General features: G+C 46.0%; 1 protein-coding gene across 24 annotated transcripts in view; it reads right to left on the bottom strand.

Moving 5' to 3' along the window:
- KALRN (kalirin RhoGEF kinase) overlaps positions 1-19,382 on the bottom strand; it is a 660,095-nt gene that overhangs the window by 280,225 nt on the left and 360,488 nt on the right. For all 24 annotated transcript variants that reach the window (XM_077884356.1, XM_077884355.1, XM_077884353.1 and 21 more), the window contains 2 exons: positions 14,522-14,717; positions 5,548-5,714 (listed from right to left, as the gene is read on the bottom strand). In XM_077884356.1, the coding sequence (XP_077740482.1) occupies positions 5,548-5,714; positions 14,522-14,717 (363 nt within the window). The remainder of the gene's footprint in view (positions 1-5,547; positions 5,715-14,521; positions 14,718-19,382) is intronic.

The raw sequence follows: 19,382 nt of genomic DNA on the forward strand, positions 1-19,382 counted from the left end.
TGCCATGATTCATTGCATTTTACTTGGTTCAAGATTCACTTGAGGGTGTCAGAGAAACATTTACTTTGTGTGCATCACAAATCAACGTTTGAGGGACAATTTGACTCCCTCTGGGCCTCCTGAGTCTTGCTGGCATCTGTTCCTCTCTAGTTTCAGCCAACTGGAAACATCAGTTATAGCTATGGTGATGGGGAGTTCCATTCAGCTCTCCATTTAGATATCATAGACTTCAGTCTCTACGCCTTTCATAAAGTCATGCCATATCCTTGATATCCTCATTAATTTTCATTTCCTAGAAGCTGTTTATAAAGGCGTCTCAGGTCTCCAAAGGAGTTTTGATTTTAGGGAGATAAAAGTGTACATTTATCCCCATGGCTTAGGTTCAGGGGTGGACCTATCCCTATAACTGTGTCCGTCCCAGAAGCAGGAATGGAACAGTGAAGAAAAAAATTACAAAATCTAACATTAGAACACCTGGCTTTTTTACCTCCTGGCAAAACTACTCAACCTTCTAAGCCTATTTCCTTGTCTGCAAAGTTAGGATAATAACACCTTCCCTTCCTACAGCAGGGGTGGATGCAACACGTTGTAAGATATAAAGCCTGGTGATGGTGGAGGTGGTGATTTTTAGTTTTGGAGTAAAGCTAGGTATATGCTATGATTCTTCATTTACACCTCTCACAGGGAGAAAGAAAAAGGCTAGGACAACTGATTTTTTTTTTCCAGTATCTATAGAGCTTACTGTAATATTCTGATGTGATGAGGGAACCCCAGTTGTTTGGTTAGCACCATTCTTTGTAGTCTGATCAATGTCAACCCTTGTTGGTATAATTTTCTATTACTGTCGTCCTTTATTTTCCTGGTTCATAAAACTGGTTATTTAGGGGCACCTGGGTGGCTCAGTGGTTGAGCATCTGCCCTTGGCTCAGGTCATAGTCCTGGGGTCCTGAGATCGAGTCCCACATAGGGCTCCCCACAGGGAGCTTGCCTCTCTCTCTGCCTATATCTCTGCCTCTCTCTGTGTGCCTCTCATGAATAAATAAATAAAATCTTTAAAAAAAAACACACAAAAAAAACCCTGGTTATTTATTCTATGAGCATCCAAATGAGTGCAAGGGAGTAGAAGAAATATTGTAATAAACATGATAAAGCGTTGTTTTTACTAGTCTTGTGTGATTTAAGAAATATCGCTTAATCTCTCTGAGGGTCAGTTTTCTTATCTGTAAAGTGGTAACACGTTGCTTGCTTAAGTCACAGAGTAAAGATGAAATGTAGTATAAAAGTGGTTCTGCAAACCATAAAGTGTAATGCATAATATGAGCATTTTATATTGATCAATTATCTTAGGCAACAATTTACCTATAGGTTAGATGACTTTTGAGGGTCACTTTGAATCCTAAGATTCCATACTTCTTTCAAAATTCAGAGACTCACCCTACAACCATAGGATACCAGGGAGAGGTCTATAAAAATGAGCAACCCAAGGAGTTTTGCTGTTCAGGGACTCAAGAGCTGGCCAAGAATTCAGCTCAGTCTGAGCTGAGAGGGTGAACTGCAAATGGGGATCTACTGCTTCCTTGGGCCAAGGAAGTGCAGGTAAATCCCAGTGAGAAGACTGGATTTGGTTAAATGGACGTGGACATCCACAAATGATGATCCCGTCTAAGTGGGCCACGCTGTCTCCTGGAACCACGTAGCCTGGGAAGCTGCTCGGATACGGTTGTGTTCTCTGGGTCACACTGACAATAAAGCGATGAGGATGGCCTCAAGGCTTCTGACTCCAGGACCTGCTGCTGCTGCGGACTTACCCCAGCCACAGTCATTTCTGAAAGTCTGGTCATAGGAAAAACTGCCGGCCCCTCAGGTGGTAGCTCAGAGCCTGTCATGTCATATTTCCAGTATTTCTTAGCTCAAAAGATTCACAGTTTATGAGGTTATATGTGATCATTCTTCCTGGTTTTATAGACTGTGACCATGGGTCTTCTTAATTTTCTCCATTTTGAAACAAATGCTTGCCCCTTTGGTTGCCTCTCTTTTGGATCTACCCCAATTCCTTTCTACCTTTAGGTATAGTGAACAGAACTGAACACATATTCTTAACAGGATAATATTTCCTCTTTTGTTTTCACTGTTCATTTTGGTCATAAGCAAATTTTGGCCAGTATTTGGTCCATAGAAGTAATTTAAATCCATGTCTTTAGTAGACAAATAAGCATGGTTTCTTCTCCCATAATTTAGAGCCCCAAATAGCTTACAAATCCATTTTGGCCTATTTTGTATTAAAGGCACTGTTCTGCAGGAATACATATGGAAATTCACTTAGGTTTATGCCCATTAAGTGGGTTTTTCAAATCTTTGATTATCTAATAAATGTGAGGTCATCTTTGCCAGAGTAGTAATTTTCCTGGGAAGCAATCAGAGCATTCTGTGGGGCTGGGAAGTAACCTGAACTGTCTTTTTTTTTTTTTTTTTTTTTTTTTTTAGAAGAAAGGGGCCATCTGAATCGTCTAGGGCCCCAGACCACCATGGGCTGTAAGTGAATTCCCTTAAAGAGACAACATTTTTCCAGAGGTGTCTGGGCCATCAATCTAAATAGATGCAGAGTCCCACACAACCCCTCCAAAAGAACATTAGTCACATTAAATAATTCTGTTTGTTCTCAACTCCTGACAATTTTTAGTCTAACATCTGTGGCATCATCTCTCCTCAAAGCTTCAGTTTAACATAATGGTGGTATAAGTACACTATAGTTATGATGGCCAAATCTAAAGCTCTCATCTATGGGCTCTAACATCACAACTGTGTAGCAGCACATTGTTCTCTTCCTTTCCATCCCCATTAATGGCATTTCAATTAAGGTGTCCTTTTTCTTTCCTTTTTTTTTTTGGGGGGGGGGGTGGGGAGTATATTCAAAAGAGAAACAAACTCTCAAGCTGGTGTCTAAATTTAGCTTCACTGATCAATACTGACATCTAAATTAACTCCCTCTTTCCAAGTGTCAACAGCTTCCAAATCAATATTTCCTGCTCCACCAACTTCCATCAAACACAAAGGCCTTCTGTGAAACTGGATCAGACGACTCCCAAAAGAAAGAGCCTGGCGCTGACAAGGAAAACAAGGCAGCCTAATGAGGCATGGTGGCTTAAATAAGCAGCAATCCCAGGGCTCCTCCCAAGGCCGCTGTCCTTTACAAAGGCCTTCATGTGTTTCCTGCAGTCTGGCTGCACCAATCCAGTATGGTTTTGAACTACAGTCCTACATGTGTCATCCTCACCATACTGGGGAAAAACAATTTTTTCTGGCAGAAAAATTTTTTTGTCCTCCAACTCAAGAAATACTGAAAGGGAATGCACTCAGGTATTAGTCAAGCCTGGATTATTTGTATATAGACAACCCCGCTTCTCCATTTGACAAACTACTTATCATCATCCCAACTCCCCATCCTACACAGAATTTTAATTCAAGGATGAAAATTCATTTCCATTTTCATACCAGTCAAGAAGAACATAATTAGGGAGTTGGCTCTACTATTAATTTTGGAAAAGATAATAAATAAAATGAAAAACCGGGAACAAAAGTATAGATTTCATTTCAAATCAAACAGGAATGATTTTCCCGTTTTGTTCTGATGATCTCTCCTGCCACCTTCGGCTGGTGGAAATAACCGCATGAACGGTGGGGGGCTCCCACGATCTGTTGGAGCTTGCTGACTGATTAGGTGACCAAGTAGATGCCAGCCTCTCTGCCGGGCATGAGCCATGCCTGCCCGTCTTCTCAGATGAGGTGCTGTGAAGGCCAGGAAAATCCCAGGCTGCGCTCTACTGGAGGGCTTCTTTCTATTCCTCCTGGAGCCCTAAGGCAGGAACAGGGCCCAGGAGAGGGCAACTATGGGACTGTTGATAAAGGAAGCATGGGCTCATGGTTCAGCTAACTAGTCAACTCAACAGGCCCTGGGGGCACAAATCCTATGCTACCTCAGTTTCCCCACTTGCAGAATACACAAGTATTTCCCCACTTGCAGAATACACAAGACCTTTTCCCCATGGTCTCTTCTCTTAAAATGAGACTGCAAATGAAAAAGTACTTCTCCTCTGAAAAGTATCTCATCATTCCCGAGAGTCGCAGGATTTGTGTACTTGTCGCTGCTAGGATTTCCACCTCGTCTCTGCAGAGACTCAGGTGTGGGCCCAGTGTAATTACACAAAACAGTCCAGGTGGCCTTCCTCGTTCCTCGGCACTCAGGGACGTCACCTGTGCTGAGGCCCGACCTTTAGTGCAGTGTGTGCAGCCTCTGGCTGAGCGCTGATTGGGAGAAGGGGGCACAGCAGACAATTTTGCCCATTATAGTAAATAACAATATAATAACTAAGAGCCAGGCATTAATACAAAATACCCTGAATATAAGAGAACAGCAGTAATGAAAGAAAATATGGTGTTTTGTCCCCTGTAATAAATTAATAGAGTTAAATAAGACAGTGTAATAGCCACGATGCATAAGAAAAAAACGTTTAAAAGGCAGTTGGTTCTCTGCTTAGGATATTTGGGGTGGGGCTCTGTCGTCAGGGCCCAGGGCTGCTTGAAAGAGTGTTGGAGCTGAAGGAACAGTCACAGAAACGCCATGGAGCCCATTGCTGGGAAGCTCTCCTGGACCAGCGGCCAGGAGGGCAGTGACATGTTCCTTCCTCAGGGTGACCTTGTCTGGGGACCTCTCTAAGCTTCAGCGGCCTCATCTATAAAAGGGGAATAATAGCTATTTCTGAGAACAGTTGTGACAATTGATGGAGAGATGGGCCTAAAAGGCACCAAGCACTCAATAAATGGAAATATTATATACTTCTATTTCTTCAATCCCACTTTGTCTAAATAAAAAAACTCCATTCATTATGCAGATAATTAAAACATAGTCTGTTCATAATATAAATATGTCATATTTTTTAATGTGTCATTGGTTACCGTGTTTTCCTAGAGGTTCCTCTAGGTTTGGGTTGGGGTGTGTCCTTTGGTAAAATGGGTAGCATCATGTCTCATACGGATAAGAAGTCTTTTTTCTTAACTGACTTTAATATGGCAAGAAAATCTTCTTAGAAGTACCACACACATATTGAAAAGAATAAGGGAAACTGTTACCGCTTATGGGATAGCGACCATGTTTCAGGCACTGTAGTAGGCACGCAGGTGCCCCAAGTTAACCAGCCTGGCTCTAAGGCCTGACTATGTTTTGATGAATGATTCACATTTCATGTGAACTGTGTGTCAGGATTGAGGGTAGAAAGGGAGAGAACAGGCTCAGTGCCTGAGGACAGCTTGGGAAAGCTCCAGAATGCTCTCCTTAGATTGTTATGAGAGAAAACGAATGCATTGGTAGTTTGAGCCTTGTACCATCAGATTTAGTTGTTAGATCCAACAGATACCAGGCTCACTTTTAGAAACCAAACAACCACTCCTTAACTTACCTGTTTTCCAAGTTCTGGTTACATGGGTGGCTCTGTACACCTTTCCCCCCACCAGGAGCAGGCCCAGGTCAGGTGGAAGGTTGGAGGGGCTCACCTGCTTGACCTCAGCCTGGAGGTGCCGCAGTTGGAGGCACTGCTCTAGCCGCTTATGGGTCTGCTCTGCATTGAGCTCCAATTCGTGTTGCTTCTCATGGAGAAACTCCAGTAGCTCTTGGACCTGGGCGGCCAGATCAATGTCTTTCTCACAGATTAACTCAATTCCTGATGTAAAAAAAAAATGTGAGCAATGAAAAATGAGGTAGTACTATAAAGACCATATTTCCTTCAATATTCTTAAGAAAGTAGGGATGTGGGATCCCTGGGTGGCGCAGCGGTTTGGCGCCTGCCTTTGGCCCAGGGCGCGATCCTGGAGACCCGGGATCGAATCCCACGTCGGGCTCCCGGTGCATGGAGCCTGCTTCTCCCTCTGCCTGTGTCTCTGCCTCTCTCTCTCTCTCTCTGTGACTATCATAAATAAAAAAAAAAAAAAAAAAAGAAAGTAGGGATGTGGAAATAGTCACAAGCAGCCACCCTCCCAGCCTTTACACATCCCTCCGTGAAGTGGACTACGGCACCGTGGACTTCCGTTTGGGATGTCTAAACCATGCCACCTCTTTTGGATTATCTGATCCTTTGCCTGGGAATTTTGACAGATGATGGGCTCCTTATTATCATCTAGAGTTACAGAGGGAGGTGGTTCTCTGGGAGTCCATCCCCAGAGAAGAAAGCCCTGGATAGTCCTCTTGGGGGATTTACTAACACCTGCAAGATTCACACACAAGGCTCTGGATCACATTGGGAAATACAAAACAAAACTGAAAATAACCTGTCTCAGGAACTTCTGCCAAAGGCACGCTCTTTTAGCTGGTGAGATGTGATTTATAATTAGATGGCAAGTTTGTTCCGATGAGAGTCTCTGGGCAGTGGTGATTTTATTAGCTAACTACTTAGGCCCCCTAAAAAAAAACAACTCTCAGAAATACATGCTGGCTCTCATACAGTTTCTCAAACACAGGCAACACACCTGATAAGCATACGCCAGCAGTACCACAGGGGTACTGAGTGCTTACCCATTTACAAAAACCATGCGGAAGTTGCAGCCACACGAGGAGAGCTTGCTCACATCCTTCCACTTATTCAAAGCAATGAAAAAGCCTAGTCAGCCATTGACAAGGGTTCCCAATGTTCATGGATACGTCATCCTGCATTAATAAACTGCCAATTGTCTGACCTATGATGGGACTGTGAGTCAATACCCATCAGGGAAGCTGTGGTTCTATTCCTTATCTACCTTCCTCTCCACCTTCCTTTTTCTCTTCTTTCTTTTTTCTCTTTCTTTCTTTCTTTTTTATTTTCTTTCTTTCTTTCTTTCTTTCTTTCTTTCTTTCTTTCTTTCTTTCTTTCTTTCTTTCTCTATTTATTTAGAGAGAGAGAGTGCATGGGCAGGGGCAGCAGGAGAGGGAGAATCCTAAGCGGACTCTGTGTTAAGCATGGAGCCCGCCTTGAGACTCAGTCTCACGACCCTGAGATCATGATCTGAGCCAAAGCCAGGAGTCAGATGCTTAACCGACTGTGCCACCTAGGCTCCCCTTTCTTACTTTTTCTATATACCTTCCCTAACATGCAACTGTGGACACACACACACTTTCTCTCCAGCAAGCTGGTGCTCCTATTTATATATCATCACCAGCAGGACTAGAGCAGTGTTTCTCAAACTGACATGGAGTGAAGGGACTGCCTTAGTAATCAAAGGCCTTCTTGTCTGCTCGTGGCCTGAATTCCATTCCTACCTTAGCTCTTGAAGGCTATTTGAAAAGTGTGGTAGCTCTAGAACCAGCCCTGAGTCAGAATACTGGACATGGGCAGGTTATCTAAGCTGTCAGAAGCTTCACTTCCCTCATACATAAAATAGGATTTTACATACCTACTTATCTCATAAACTACCCCGCTCAGGAGTTCACGGGGAGGATTAAAGGAGATAACGCATGTAGAGCCTCTGTCATAACATCATACACACAGACCTTTGCTCCTTAGTCCTGTGGCTTTCCTGATTTCTGACTCTTAAGCTCTCCACTCTCTGCCTTCTTACATTCATGCCCTCTTGGTTGCTATCTACTTCCAGCTTGATGCAAATTATAACCTGGATTGTTTCTTGGTTCTGATTGATTCAACTTTGCTCAGACCCAAAGCTTTACAAAAATCCTAACTGTAGATTGCTTGCCTCCTTCTGATCCCTGACCCCTCATGGCTCTGCAGCTTCTAGGTTCTGTCCAGATACCTTCCCTGGCTCCTCATCATGTACTCTATGACCTGGTGCAGCTGTGGTCTGGATGCTGCCAAACAGGGACCCAACCATTAGTGGGGTTGAGACTAAAATTCCCAAAGGGTGAGGTATTTCCACAGGGATCACACTCCAAGGAACCTGCCAATCTCAATGTATAGTCACCTAAAAATATGTCTCCTTTGGGAGACTTCCCCAACACTCTGACTCACATCATCAGAAACTCATCACCGCCACCACCAACACACCTGCCACCACCAACACACCTGCCGGATACAGTGGGGGAGTGTAAGGAGAGTGTACACATGCTAAAGGAAATTCATTTCCAAAGGCAAAAATAGTGTTTTATATAAGGACAATATGGAAGAGTGGAAAAGACTTCTGGTGTTACATGGTAATAATTTCAGTATCTTTTCATATTTATTTTTTTCTACCAGTTTCATAATTCCAAATCCCAGCTCCTGAAATATCTGTGGGAGACAGAGAAGAACGGCTTGTTCTTTTGGCAGTCAGCTCCATCCAGCTACTATTTTGAATTACCAAGGGGATGAGGTACAGCATCACTTTGACTGAAACAAAAAATAAGAAGTACAAAAATTTCTATCTCTGCAGTGCTCGGCACAGTGAGATGACCCCTGACTCCCATATTTACCTTCTGGAAATGTAATTTAAGATCCATCTGCAGGAGCAGAAGCTCTTCCCTGCTTCCAGCCACGATGCAGGTTTTTTTCCAGCTCGTTTTCATTCCGTGTGCCCCTCTGGTGTTTAATATGCTGGGCTTGGAGAAAGCATCTTTCTCTGGGAAGCCCATGGCTCACCTCTGCCACTCGCATGTAAATGGACCCTCTAAGCTGGTAACTCATCAAAGGGCTGGTGCCTGCCTAGCACACCATCCACACCTGGCTCCCGGCCTGCCCGGAGACTCAAGCCCTTCACTTGCATCTACCTCCCTCGATACTATTTTATGTATGAACACAGGAAGTAAAATGGGGGGAAGACAATGCCTCCTGCCTTCTGCACTCAACAGCACATCATGCTGTGCATGGAGTGGATGGAACAGGAAGTGGCACCTGGAAGGATAGAAACTCACTCCTCCCTCCCACCGCCCCCAAACACATTGACGTGGGTTCCCGTCAAAACCCATCAACTGGCAAATATCTATCAATCAACCCCAAATAGAGTGTGCTTGTGCTCATGTTACTGTTCTAATCTAATCTAATCTAATCTAATCTAATCACAGTCCTGTTTTCCTAGGGGCTCTTAGAAATGCAGCAAGACAGGTGAGCTCTTTCCAGCAAGTAGTGAAACAGTTTGTCGGTCTCTTTAGGGCAAGTTGTACTGATGTGTCCCACAGTGTTCTGTACCCATCCTTCCTGCAGAACATTCTCATTGGGATGGTTCCTTATTAACTTGCACATGTTCTCACAGGATTACGGGCTCCCCGGTGCCAGGACCACATGTCTTATGTATCTCTGCATCTTCAGCACCCAGCACAGTGCTTGACTCAGAACACCTAATAGATAACCTCTTCAGTGAGTACCTGGCCTCTTTAGGGGAAGGGCTCAGGTCATGTGCTGTGGTGGAAAGCACCTGCAGATGCTGGAAAGAACAGACTTAGATTTGAATTTATGCTCTTCCCCCTATTAAAAGTGCATCTCTGGGCTCCCAATCTTCTCTGAGCTTGGGTAAAAACAATCCCAACAATGACCTCTGGGGGTGTTGTAGGCTTTAGTAAGATTAGGTGTATAGAGTGGCTGGCATTTAGTAAGCTCAAAATATCCATGTTCCTACTTTCTCCTTTCCCTTGGGTAAATTACCACATATTCATCACTGATTACTAAAGGAGCTGTTGAATGGCTTGTAAAAATGTCAATTTAAAATCCTACCGTGAGATATTTATGGACTTGCTCAGTGTACATCATTAGAAACTGTGATGGTCTGGATGCTCTTAGACCAGCGCTCTCAATCTTGGCTCACATTAGATCTGGAGAACTTTAAAAATCACCATGTCCTTGGCCACACCCAGAGCAGTAACAGGAGAGACTCTCTGTGGGCGGGATCCTGGCATCAGGAAGTCTTAAAGCTCCCTGGGTGATACGAACATGCAACCAAGATGAGAAACCACTGGATAAGAGGGTACAGTGGCCAGCAACCCAGAGACAGAGATAGTCTCTATGCTACACTCTGTCAGCAGAGTGGCTGGCACTGTGTTTGTTTAGGGATCGAGGCCACAGCTAACTGTACTTAGCTTTGCTGCCACATTGAGGGTACCACTTTCCTTTCCTCCAGGAGAGAGGTGGCTGTCATCTAGGGTAAGATAGAGGTATTCCTGGCTATGCCACCCTGACGCGTTCTTTGTGCTTTCTTTAACATCAGCCTGCCTCAGAGACAGAACATCTTTCCTCCTTTCTTCTCATTCTGCGCCACTCCTCAGTGCTACACCCAGGTCAGAAATTACAAAGTCCTTTAATTGGGTTTTTAGATCAACATTCTCAACCCTGGCCGTACAACAGAATCACTTGGGAAGTTAAAGAAAAGAAAAATCTGGGGCCACTGCAGACCAAATAAGCAAGACTTCCTTGAGGGGTGGGGCCCAGCCCTTGGTAGTTTGAAGTTCTGTAGGTGATTCTAAATAAGCAGCCAGGCCGAGAACCATGGTTTCACACCTACATTCTCTTTCCCTCCACTCAGCCCCCATCAGATCCACATCCCTATTAACCCCAGAGTGGCTTCCATTCTGGAAAAACACAGGCGTTTTCTTTCCTTTGATGATGCAAGTGAAATTATTCATGGCCAGGTATTTTTGCCTACATGTGTTCCACCCACATTGATGTTCACTCCATTAACTAAGTCAGTACTATTACTGAGAACGTGCCATGTACAAGACATGACCACTCTGCTAGATGCTGAGAATGGAAAGAGAAGGAAGAGTCCTGCTCTCATGCTGCTGGAGAAGCTACAGGAGCACATAGTCCAACAGAACGCAGTATGTGCCAGAAAACAAGGATAACATACAATAGTCACCAAGCTGTCTTGAGCCCTTACCATGCTTGAGTATTATCACACTGCATCCTCATGGTGACCCTGTGTGGTGGGTATTCTTGCGACTGCTGTTTTCTGGAAGAAGGTGAGGCTGGGAGAGATTGGGTAGCATGTGCAAACGCAACCGGGTAGGGCGGGGTGTGGCCGGGTGCCATCCATACTCTGAGCGCTGTGCTCAAGGAGAAGAGAGATCCCCACACCACACTTTATTTATTTCCAAATGCCAGGGCTGGGTTCTTCCCAGGCACAGTAAATTTTAAGTATCATTGCCACAGATCCCAAAGATTTTTCAATTAAAAAATCTCACATAAAGAAAGAGCTTGATGCTTTGATTAGACCACAAAAGCAACGTATCCACAAGACACGTAGCTCATCTTACTCCCAAGGTCACGAGGAATAGTCACATGGTCAGATTTCACTGGAGAGACCTGTGGCATAGCCACTGGGGGTGATGAGGCTGACTCATCGTGGGAAGTACAAACTGGAAGGGACTATAGGAATCCAGGCCCACCTCCCACAGTAGACAGAAGAAGAGAGGTCTAAAGAGAAGGAACAGGAGCTTTCCAAAGGCAGACTGCTTGCTAATAGTGGAATCGGACCTTGACTTTAGCCAGAGTGTTTTGTCCAACTTGACTCTTTCCAGCAACACCTGGCACCTCCCAACATGAGGCCGAAATAGATCACACTACAGGGAGGAAAGAACGATGAGCAAGTGGAGAAAGTTCCTGCTTCACCTTCCATTCCTGAGGCTGATTTAAGCAAAGGCTCCTGCTTTGGGTAGAGCCGTTGGCACACCAGAGGGATTTAGTGCGACTCGGCTCAACACTACAAACCATACACCTGAAAATAAGTGTATGGAAATACCCTACTTCCGTTTATTCCTATAGAATCAAAGCATAAGCCCTTAATTAATGGACCATGCAGGGCTAACGATCAATTTAGTTAATTCTGGAACTGTCCTTTTTCTAAGACAACAGCTTATATTATCTTTATATTATTATGTATTATATATTGAACTATATTTAGCTCAAATATAGTTTACTGGACACCCATCATCAATGACTAAGACATCTGCTGCCTCAGTTCCTGCATCTCTGAAGTCCTGCATTCCTCAACCTCCTGGGGGCAAGACCCACCCCGGGGTCCACCCCTAGCCTCCACCCCCCCTCCCCAGCTCTGGTACAACTCTGCCTCCCCTTCCTCCAAGCCAGAGGTGAGGTACATGCATCCTCTGCAGGACCAGGCACTCAGCAGCAGACAGGACATGAGCTTCCCCGAAATCCCTGGATTCATTCCCTTGGAAGCCTCAGGGATGACGCCAGACTGAGCAGCTAGCTGTGGTAGGAACAGGGGACCAGCCAGGCAGAGAGGCCTGAAGAGGCCAATCAAGCCTCTTTGGACAAAGCTCATTTCCTGATCAGGATACTGTGGGTGTGGGCCCACCTGCCCGGAGTGTTTTCACCCATTCGGCCCTCGAGGTCGAGGAGGCGGCCGAGCACGGCCAACCTGCAATCACAGGCAGGCTTCAGGGACTCTCGGCAACCTGTGGTCTTTCCGTTACCATGGCTACCTGGCTCTGGGGACAGAGATGGGCTTGCCCAGGTCACGCCAGCACCCCGGTACCAAGTACTGCAGGTTTCCGGGCAGACCGGCCTTCCTCCTGCCAGATGCATCGACACCGAACGGCGTGGGGTGAGCATCCCCGCCAGGCGTCTCCGTCCCAGCCTCTCTTGTGGGTCCCACGCATCCTCTCGGGGTTCCCAGTCTTAGCTGGAGAGCCAGCTACTGTGAGCATCGTGAGGACAAGCTCTGACGTGAACCCTGAGTAAGGGGGTTCAGTAAGGTTCTCAGCCGCAGAGAAAGGATCATGGTTCCCTCCCCTTCCCCAACGAAACCCTGAATATGTACAAGCCATTGCCACGCATGTGTCTCAAACTGTAACGTGCACAGGGTTTACCTGGAGATTCTGTTAACGTACGGATTCAAATGGGCAAGTCTGGGATAAGGGCTGGGATTCTCCGTTCCTAACCAGCTCTTAGGTGATGCTGGTACTGCCGGTCCAGGGCCCGCACTCCTAGGAGGTCCTAGACTCCTGGTGCATCAGCACCACCGGGAGGGCTTGGGGGAACACAGACCATCGGGCCCACCCCCAGAGACTCTGACGTGGCAGGTTCTATGGGCCCTCCGACCTGCATGTGGGTCTCAGCCCTGGCTGCACAGTGGATTCACCTGAGGAGGGAGTCTTTTTTTTTTTGGCTGATGCCCAAGTCCCATTCAGGGGTAGTTAAACCAGAATATCTGTGGTTGGGGCCTGGCACTGACATTTTTAAGAGTCGTCCCCAACCTCAACCAAGAGACTGCAATGTGAACGGCCCTTCCTGGGGCTACAGGGCAAGCTCTGCACTGTGAACAAGCCAGGGCAGCCACAGCTTTCACAACACAAATGAAAATTCATGGAAAGGTTATACTGAGCAAAGTGGACAGAATTTACTGATTGTCTCTCCTCTGGTTAGAAGTAAGGTTTCTTGGAATGCTGTGATTTATTCTTTCAGGTCATTAAAACCAACACAGTACTCTATGGTCAAATTTGATTGCTAAAGTCGGCCTGACAGTCTCATGATTCTAAATATCCTTCATGGTCGGGACGCCTTGGGGGGGCTCAGTGGTTGGGCATCTGCCTTCGGCTCAGGGTGTGAACCCTGGGGTATTGGGATCGAGTCCCATATCGGGCTCCCTGTGAGGAGCCTGCTTCTCCCTCTATGTTTCTGCTTCTCTCTGTGTGTCTGTTATGAATAAACAAATAAAATCTTAAAAAAAATCCTTCATGGTCAACAGGGACATAGACTGTTTTAAAGAGTTGATGATGGCCTGGACCCCCGTTTGCCTCTTCCTAGAGGATGAGGAGCCTGAGCCAAGGAGGACCTGCCCGGCAGGGCAACGGGTGGGTCTGGGTGTAGAGACTGGATCCCAGCACTCTACTGGCGTGTGCCCACACGAGGGATTTCCTGTCTAGTGGACTAGTTGGACCCTGGGATTGCTATGGCTCTCCCCAGTTCTAACACCAAAGACCATTTTGGAGAGCGGTGGGTCTAACAGGAAGGGGTCATGCCTTTGCTGGGTAGATACTGAATACACCTTGAACGTGAGAAGAAGTGAGATCTGGATACTCAGCCATGGTTTCTTGAGAAGTCATAAAATTATATGACCTTGCCATAAACTTCTATCTGCACTTCAAACCCTCCTACACAGACAAGCGATTAAAAAACCGGGACTCTCAGAGCCCGAGACCAGAGACCCCTGGGGGTGGAGGGCAGGAGAGGGGACGTGGGGGGTGAACAGCCAACATCTACACATTGGAGTACAATTCACTGGCTGGCTGGCTGCTTTTGGAGCCCACCTGGTGTAGTTCCGCAGGCCTGTGGTTTTTGTGAATCTGTGCCATTGTCCGTGATTTGCTTTTCCCATTCCCTGCACAGGCCCCGGAGACCCCAGCCCTATCCTCCTCTTTACCAGAGCCTAACTGGACAATTTCAGACAAGTGATTTCAGCTTTCCTGCATCCGTTTTCTTTTCTCTAAAATGGCAAAAAAACCCTCCATTCCTGTATCTGTGGGAATAAAATGAATGAGCGGAGTGGAAGGACGGGTAGGGTCAGGCTGTTCCTGTTTCCACGGGCTCCCCGCCTGCCGGGAGGAGAGGTCACCCACCTGACGCCTGGACCTCCATGATGTACTGGTGCAGGTCCTGGCCCTGCTGGATGACCTCGAAGGTCATGTTGTTCATGGCTAGCTTCCGCTCCGTGTGGCGCTGCAGCCGCTGCTCAGCCAGCGTCAGATCCTCCGTGTTGAAGTCATTCATCTGCCGGAGCAGGTCCTCGTTCCAGGCATCTAGCTCCGCCGTCACCTGGAAGGGGACGATGGTCAGCTCACCCACTCCAAGCCCTATAACGAACCCCATCCTTGCGTCCGTCTCTGCTCTGCGGCCGTCGCAGCCCTAAACTACAGGTGTGCACCTGCGCCACACACCCACACGTGCACACCTGCTGCAGTATCCTCCAGGTGTTTCTATGTCTGCAGCCGCAAATGTTGCGTAAGTTACAGTTTATAAAGCTTTTGCATATTCCATCCTGTTCCACTCCCACCATGACCCGGAGAGGAAGGTCGGGTGGAGATCTCCGGGTGCATCTTACCGACAAGGAAGCTGGCGTCCACTCAGACAGATGCCACCTGCCTGGAGTTCACCCTGCTGCTGAGGGGTGCACACCTGCGGACACAGCTCAGTGCTGCTTCTGACTGCAGAGGTTTTGTCCACCACACCCCAAGCAGGACTCTAAAAATGTCATCACTGGAGAGAGTGGTCGCCGAGGCTCCTCACTCTTTCCGAGCCACAGAAACGGAGGGCTACAGAAACCTGTCACTGGCCCGAGGTGACACACTCAGAGCTGGTGCACATCAAGCCCCGGGGCCCGGCCGTGGTTCCCTTGTTCTACTGCAGGGGACTCTCTCCCTGCAAAGGCTGATACCTGGACGTGGTGACTAACGGTGTAAATGGAGAGCAGACCTGTAGAAATCCCAAGCAGATTGCATACCATCAAAACGTGGAATTCTAATGAAGACTGAAGCCTGTAATGAATGGAAACTCTGCCCTCATAGGAACCTGCCTACTGGTTATGGCTCTACACCTTCCCTGGTTGTACCTCAAACATGTGACCGCACGGAGGGACTGAATCCCACGCTTCCTTTGCAACCGCACCATTCCCAGGCAGGAACTCGGCAGGACTGAATGAGCAACTGCACCTGAGCAGAGAACCCTTCTGACGGTTTTCAGGTCCACTGTCCCATGCTCACACCTGCCTGGTAGCCCTGCGAAGGCCATGGCACAGGGACTGTCACCTTTTCTGAAAAGAGGAAATGAAAGCCTCACCCTGCATCAGTTGCAATATGGCCCAGGCAGCCTAGGCCCAAATCCCAGAGACCTTGTTCAGGGATTTCCATTATGCTGCATCTCCCCCATAACTGCTGACATGTGGCATAACCTCCCCTGCTGACAACCACTGGCATTCTGGGAACATCAGGGGATGGGGTGGAGGTTGCAGAGAAAGCCAGCTCGAGGCAGCTGGGAGATGGCACACTTACATCCTGGGCTGGGGCCATGCAGACTAGGATGGGAGAGGCAAGCGGCCTGGCATAAGAGGCCACCATCTGGGGCACAGGACTCCATTTTTTTGTCTAACAGTAAGACTTTTCTTCATGCAGAGGGTAGTTGCTTGTCTTGAAAGCAGAGATAGGGGAATTGTAAAAATACCACCTTTATTGTCCTAGACTCCGACCTCATTTCCCCGCATCATCTCAGGTCAACTAAGGGATCCGCTGAGCTCAGCAGGAAAACCTAGTATCTACTTGTCCTGGGGATCTGGGAACCAGCAGGTTGACAGGCAAAACAGGATTCTGTCGTATCCCTTCTTTGAAAAGTACTTCATTCTCTAACTAGAGAAAAGAGTTAAACTGAGAAGAGTAAGAGAGATAATTGATTTATAATATAGGATGAATGGGCCTATAAATAAATGTTTTCCTTCCTGTATTTAAAAAGGTTGAAGTATAATTTACATACAATAAAATGCACATATTTAATTAAGCATTCAGTTTTGACCCATTTTGTCCACCCATGTGGCCATTACCAAAACCAAAATATGAACCTTTCCATCACCATAGGGAGTGTGCTTGTGCCCTGCCCAACCTTACCCTCTGACATGCCTCAGGTACCACCTTTTGATTTCTACCATTGCAGACGTAGTTTTGCCTATTCTTGGATTTCGTACTAATGAAGTCATACAGTATGTACTCTCTTAGGTCTGGCCCCTTTATTCAACATGCTCTATTTAAGATTCACTCACGTTGTCATGTGTTTGAGTAGTTCATTCCTTGCTACTGCTGCGTAGTATTCCGTTGTGTAGATGTGCCACAATTTGCTTATTCATTTTCTGGCTGGATGACCATTTGGGTAGTTTCCAGTGTTTGGCTATTATGAGTATGGCTGATGTGAAAGTTCTTATACAAGTCTTTCTCTGGCTACAGGTTTTCATTTCTCTTGAGAGTTCCCTAGGAGTGTGATCATAGTCATACGGTAGGTGTGTGGTAGCCATTCCCAACAGCAATTTTACATTTCACTGGGAATGTATGAAAGTTCTAGTTGCTCTATATCCTCACCATCATTTGGTATTACCAGTCTCTTTAGTCATTCCCGTGGGCACGACGGATATCTCACTATGGTTTTACGCTACTAATCATGGTTAGCACATTTTCACATGCTTATTGGCCATTTGTGTCTACTTTTGTAAAGTGTATTTTCCAGTTTTCTAAAATGAGGTTAATTATCGCTTGCTCTTAGATTTGTAAGAGTTCTTAATATATGCTGGATAAATCCTTTATCAGATAATGTACTGACAACAAATAATATATTTTTTTGGCCTACGTCCTAGCCTGTAAACTAAGAAAAATCAGAATAAAACTAAGACAACAACAGGCATGAAAGGAAGAGCCTGTCTTTTCTTTCAATTTTAGTTTTTGTTTGGTTGCCATGAAACTGAGTCTATGCAAGGTCTAATTGCTGCAGGAAAATCCTGCAGGGGTCCGAAAGCAGGAGTCTGTGGGATGGATAGTATTGAGAGTCCTGGTGAGGAGGGGCAGAGCGAAGTTTAGGTGCTTCAGTTGGGAGAGTGAGCCTCAGGGATTTGGTACCTTGGGAATCTGAATCTATCAACATGAATTACATCCAGCATTCTGAATCTGGTGTTTCTATATTCTTTCCTCTCCCCTTTCCTACCCTCTTCTCCCCTTACTACCTTGACATCATTAGGCAAAGGACCCATGTCTGTTATGAAGCCCAAAGAATGAGACTTTTGAGGGGCTTCTCAACAGATCAGCTGACTCAGCCAGGCTGTCTTCCTGATGTCTACTCTCTTTTCTCTCTTTTTGCCTTGCTCTTCCTATTACCCCCAGCAGTGATGCCCAGATCCTTGAAATAGTCTGATCTGTTTATTTCTAATATTTACTGGAGTTTATTTTCTTTCCTATTTTCTGTGTCATCAAAAAATGTTCTTTCATTGCCCTCCTCCTCCCTACCTTCTTTCTGGGGTACCAGGCTGGCACATAGCAGCGGCACTTTTTTTTTCTTTTTTTCTTTAATAAGAACCTTGGTTTTCAAACCTGAAGCTTACCAGCTGTTAATGAACAAGCCTAACTTTCCAGCCCCGTCTCATGGGGGCTGTCAGTCATCTTTGTCCAGCCTCCTTCCCTGATCTGATAGCCCTGAAACACCCATGTTTCCTCTCCCAGTCTGTCAGATCCTCATCACCCTTCAAAATCAACCCTCTGACGTGAAGAGCTTCATGACCCCCATCCCCCCCAGACTCAGAAATTTTTCTCTGGCTTATTTCATAATATTGGACATAGACTTGTTTGCTAATACAGAGACCGTGAAAAGGAAATCCTGCACTGGGGAATTAATTTGGCTATTTCACTCCATTTGGAAAAGAAACCTGAAAGAATTTGTTCAGGGCAAAAAGTAGGGCCTGCACCAGATGAATGAAGGAGAGAACCCAAGTTGCCCACAGGGTATTCAGCTTTCAATCACTCTATTTTGCTTTCTCCTTCCACTCAATTAGGTCCATCTCAGCTCCAGCCCACTCAGTTCCCCTCTTGGCTCCAGTGGCTCCTATCTCCCTTGCTTTCCTGAATTAATTGGAGTGTTAGGATACAATGACCTCTTTGAGAGATACATTGGCAATATTTCTATGCTAACAATTGTCTACTCTAGAGCCATAGCCATAAGGGAAATCAGAGAAGGAGTGAAACAGAAAGAAAGGATAAGAGGCAATGGGAAGTGGGAAGGCTCACTTCAAAATGAAGCCCCAGACTTTCCTGCCAGATGAGATTCACTGAATCCAGCATCCTCCTGGCACACACTGACCCGAGAGATTTGGCTTAGCAGTTGCCTTGGGCTCTATTCTCATGGTGACTTCTTCACTGGCTCCTCCCACTTGCTGAGAGTCTTCCCCCCTCTCCTCCCAATGTTTTATTTTGTACTTGTCCAAATCAAAACTCACCTGTCACTTCTCTTCCCTTTTCCCATGGTCTATTCCCATCTATTTAGTTCTTTACTATCACCTGTGAAGTTGGAAATCTCACTCCACAGTCCTTTTCTCCAAATCATTTGAAGATGATGGTAATCATGATGAAGATGATGGTCAGGGGTTGAAGAAGGCATTTGCCTTGTACAGGCATACTTCATTTTATTGAGCTTTGCTTTATTGTGCCTCCCAGATGTTTTTTTTGTTTGTTTGTTTTTGTTTTTGTTTTTACAAATTGAGAATTTGTGGCAACCCCGTGTTGAGCAAGGCTGTTGGCACCCATTTTCTCCACAGCATTTGCTCATTCCAGGTCTGTGTCACACTTTGGGAATTCTCATAACATTATAAATTTTTTCATTATTGTTATATTTGTTGTGGTGATCTATGATCAGTGATCTTTGATGTTACTATGGTGATTGTTTTAGAGCATCATGAACTGC

Source organism: Canis aureus, chromosome 35 (assembly GCF_053574225.1).
Source record: "Canis aureus isolate CA01 chromosome 35, VMU_Caureus_v.1.0, whole genome shotgun sequence".
Taxonomy (NCBI): domain Eukaryota; kingdom Metazoa; phylum Chordata; class Mammalia; order Carnivora; family Canidae; genus Canis; species Canis aureus.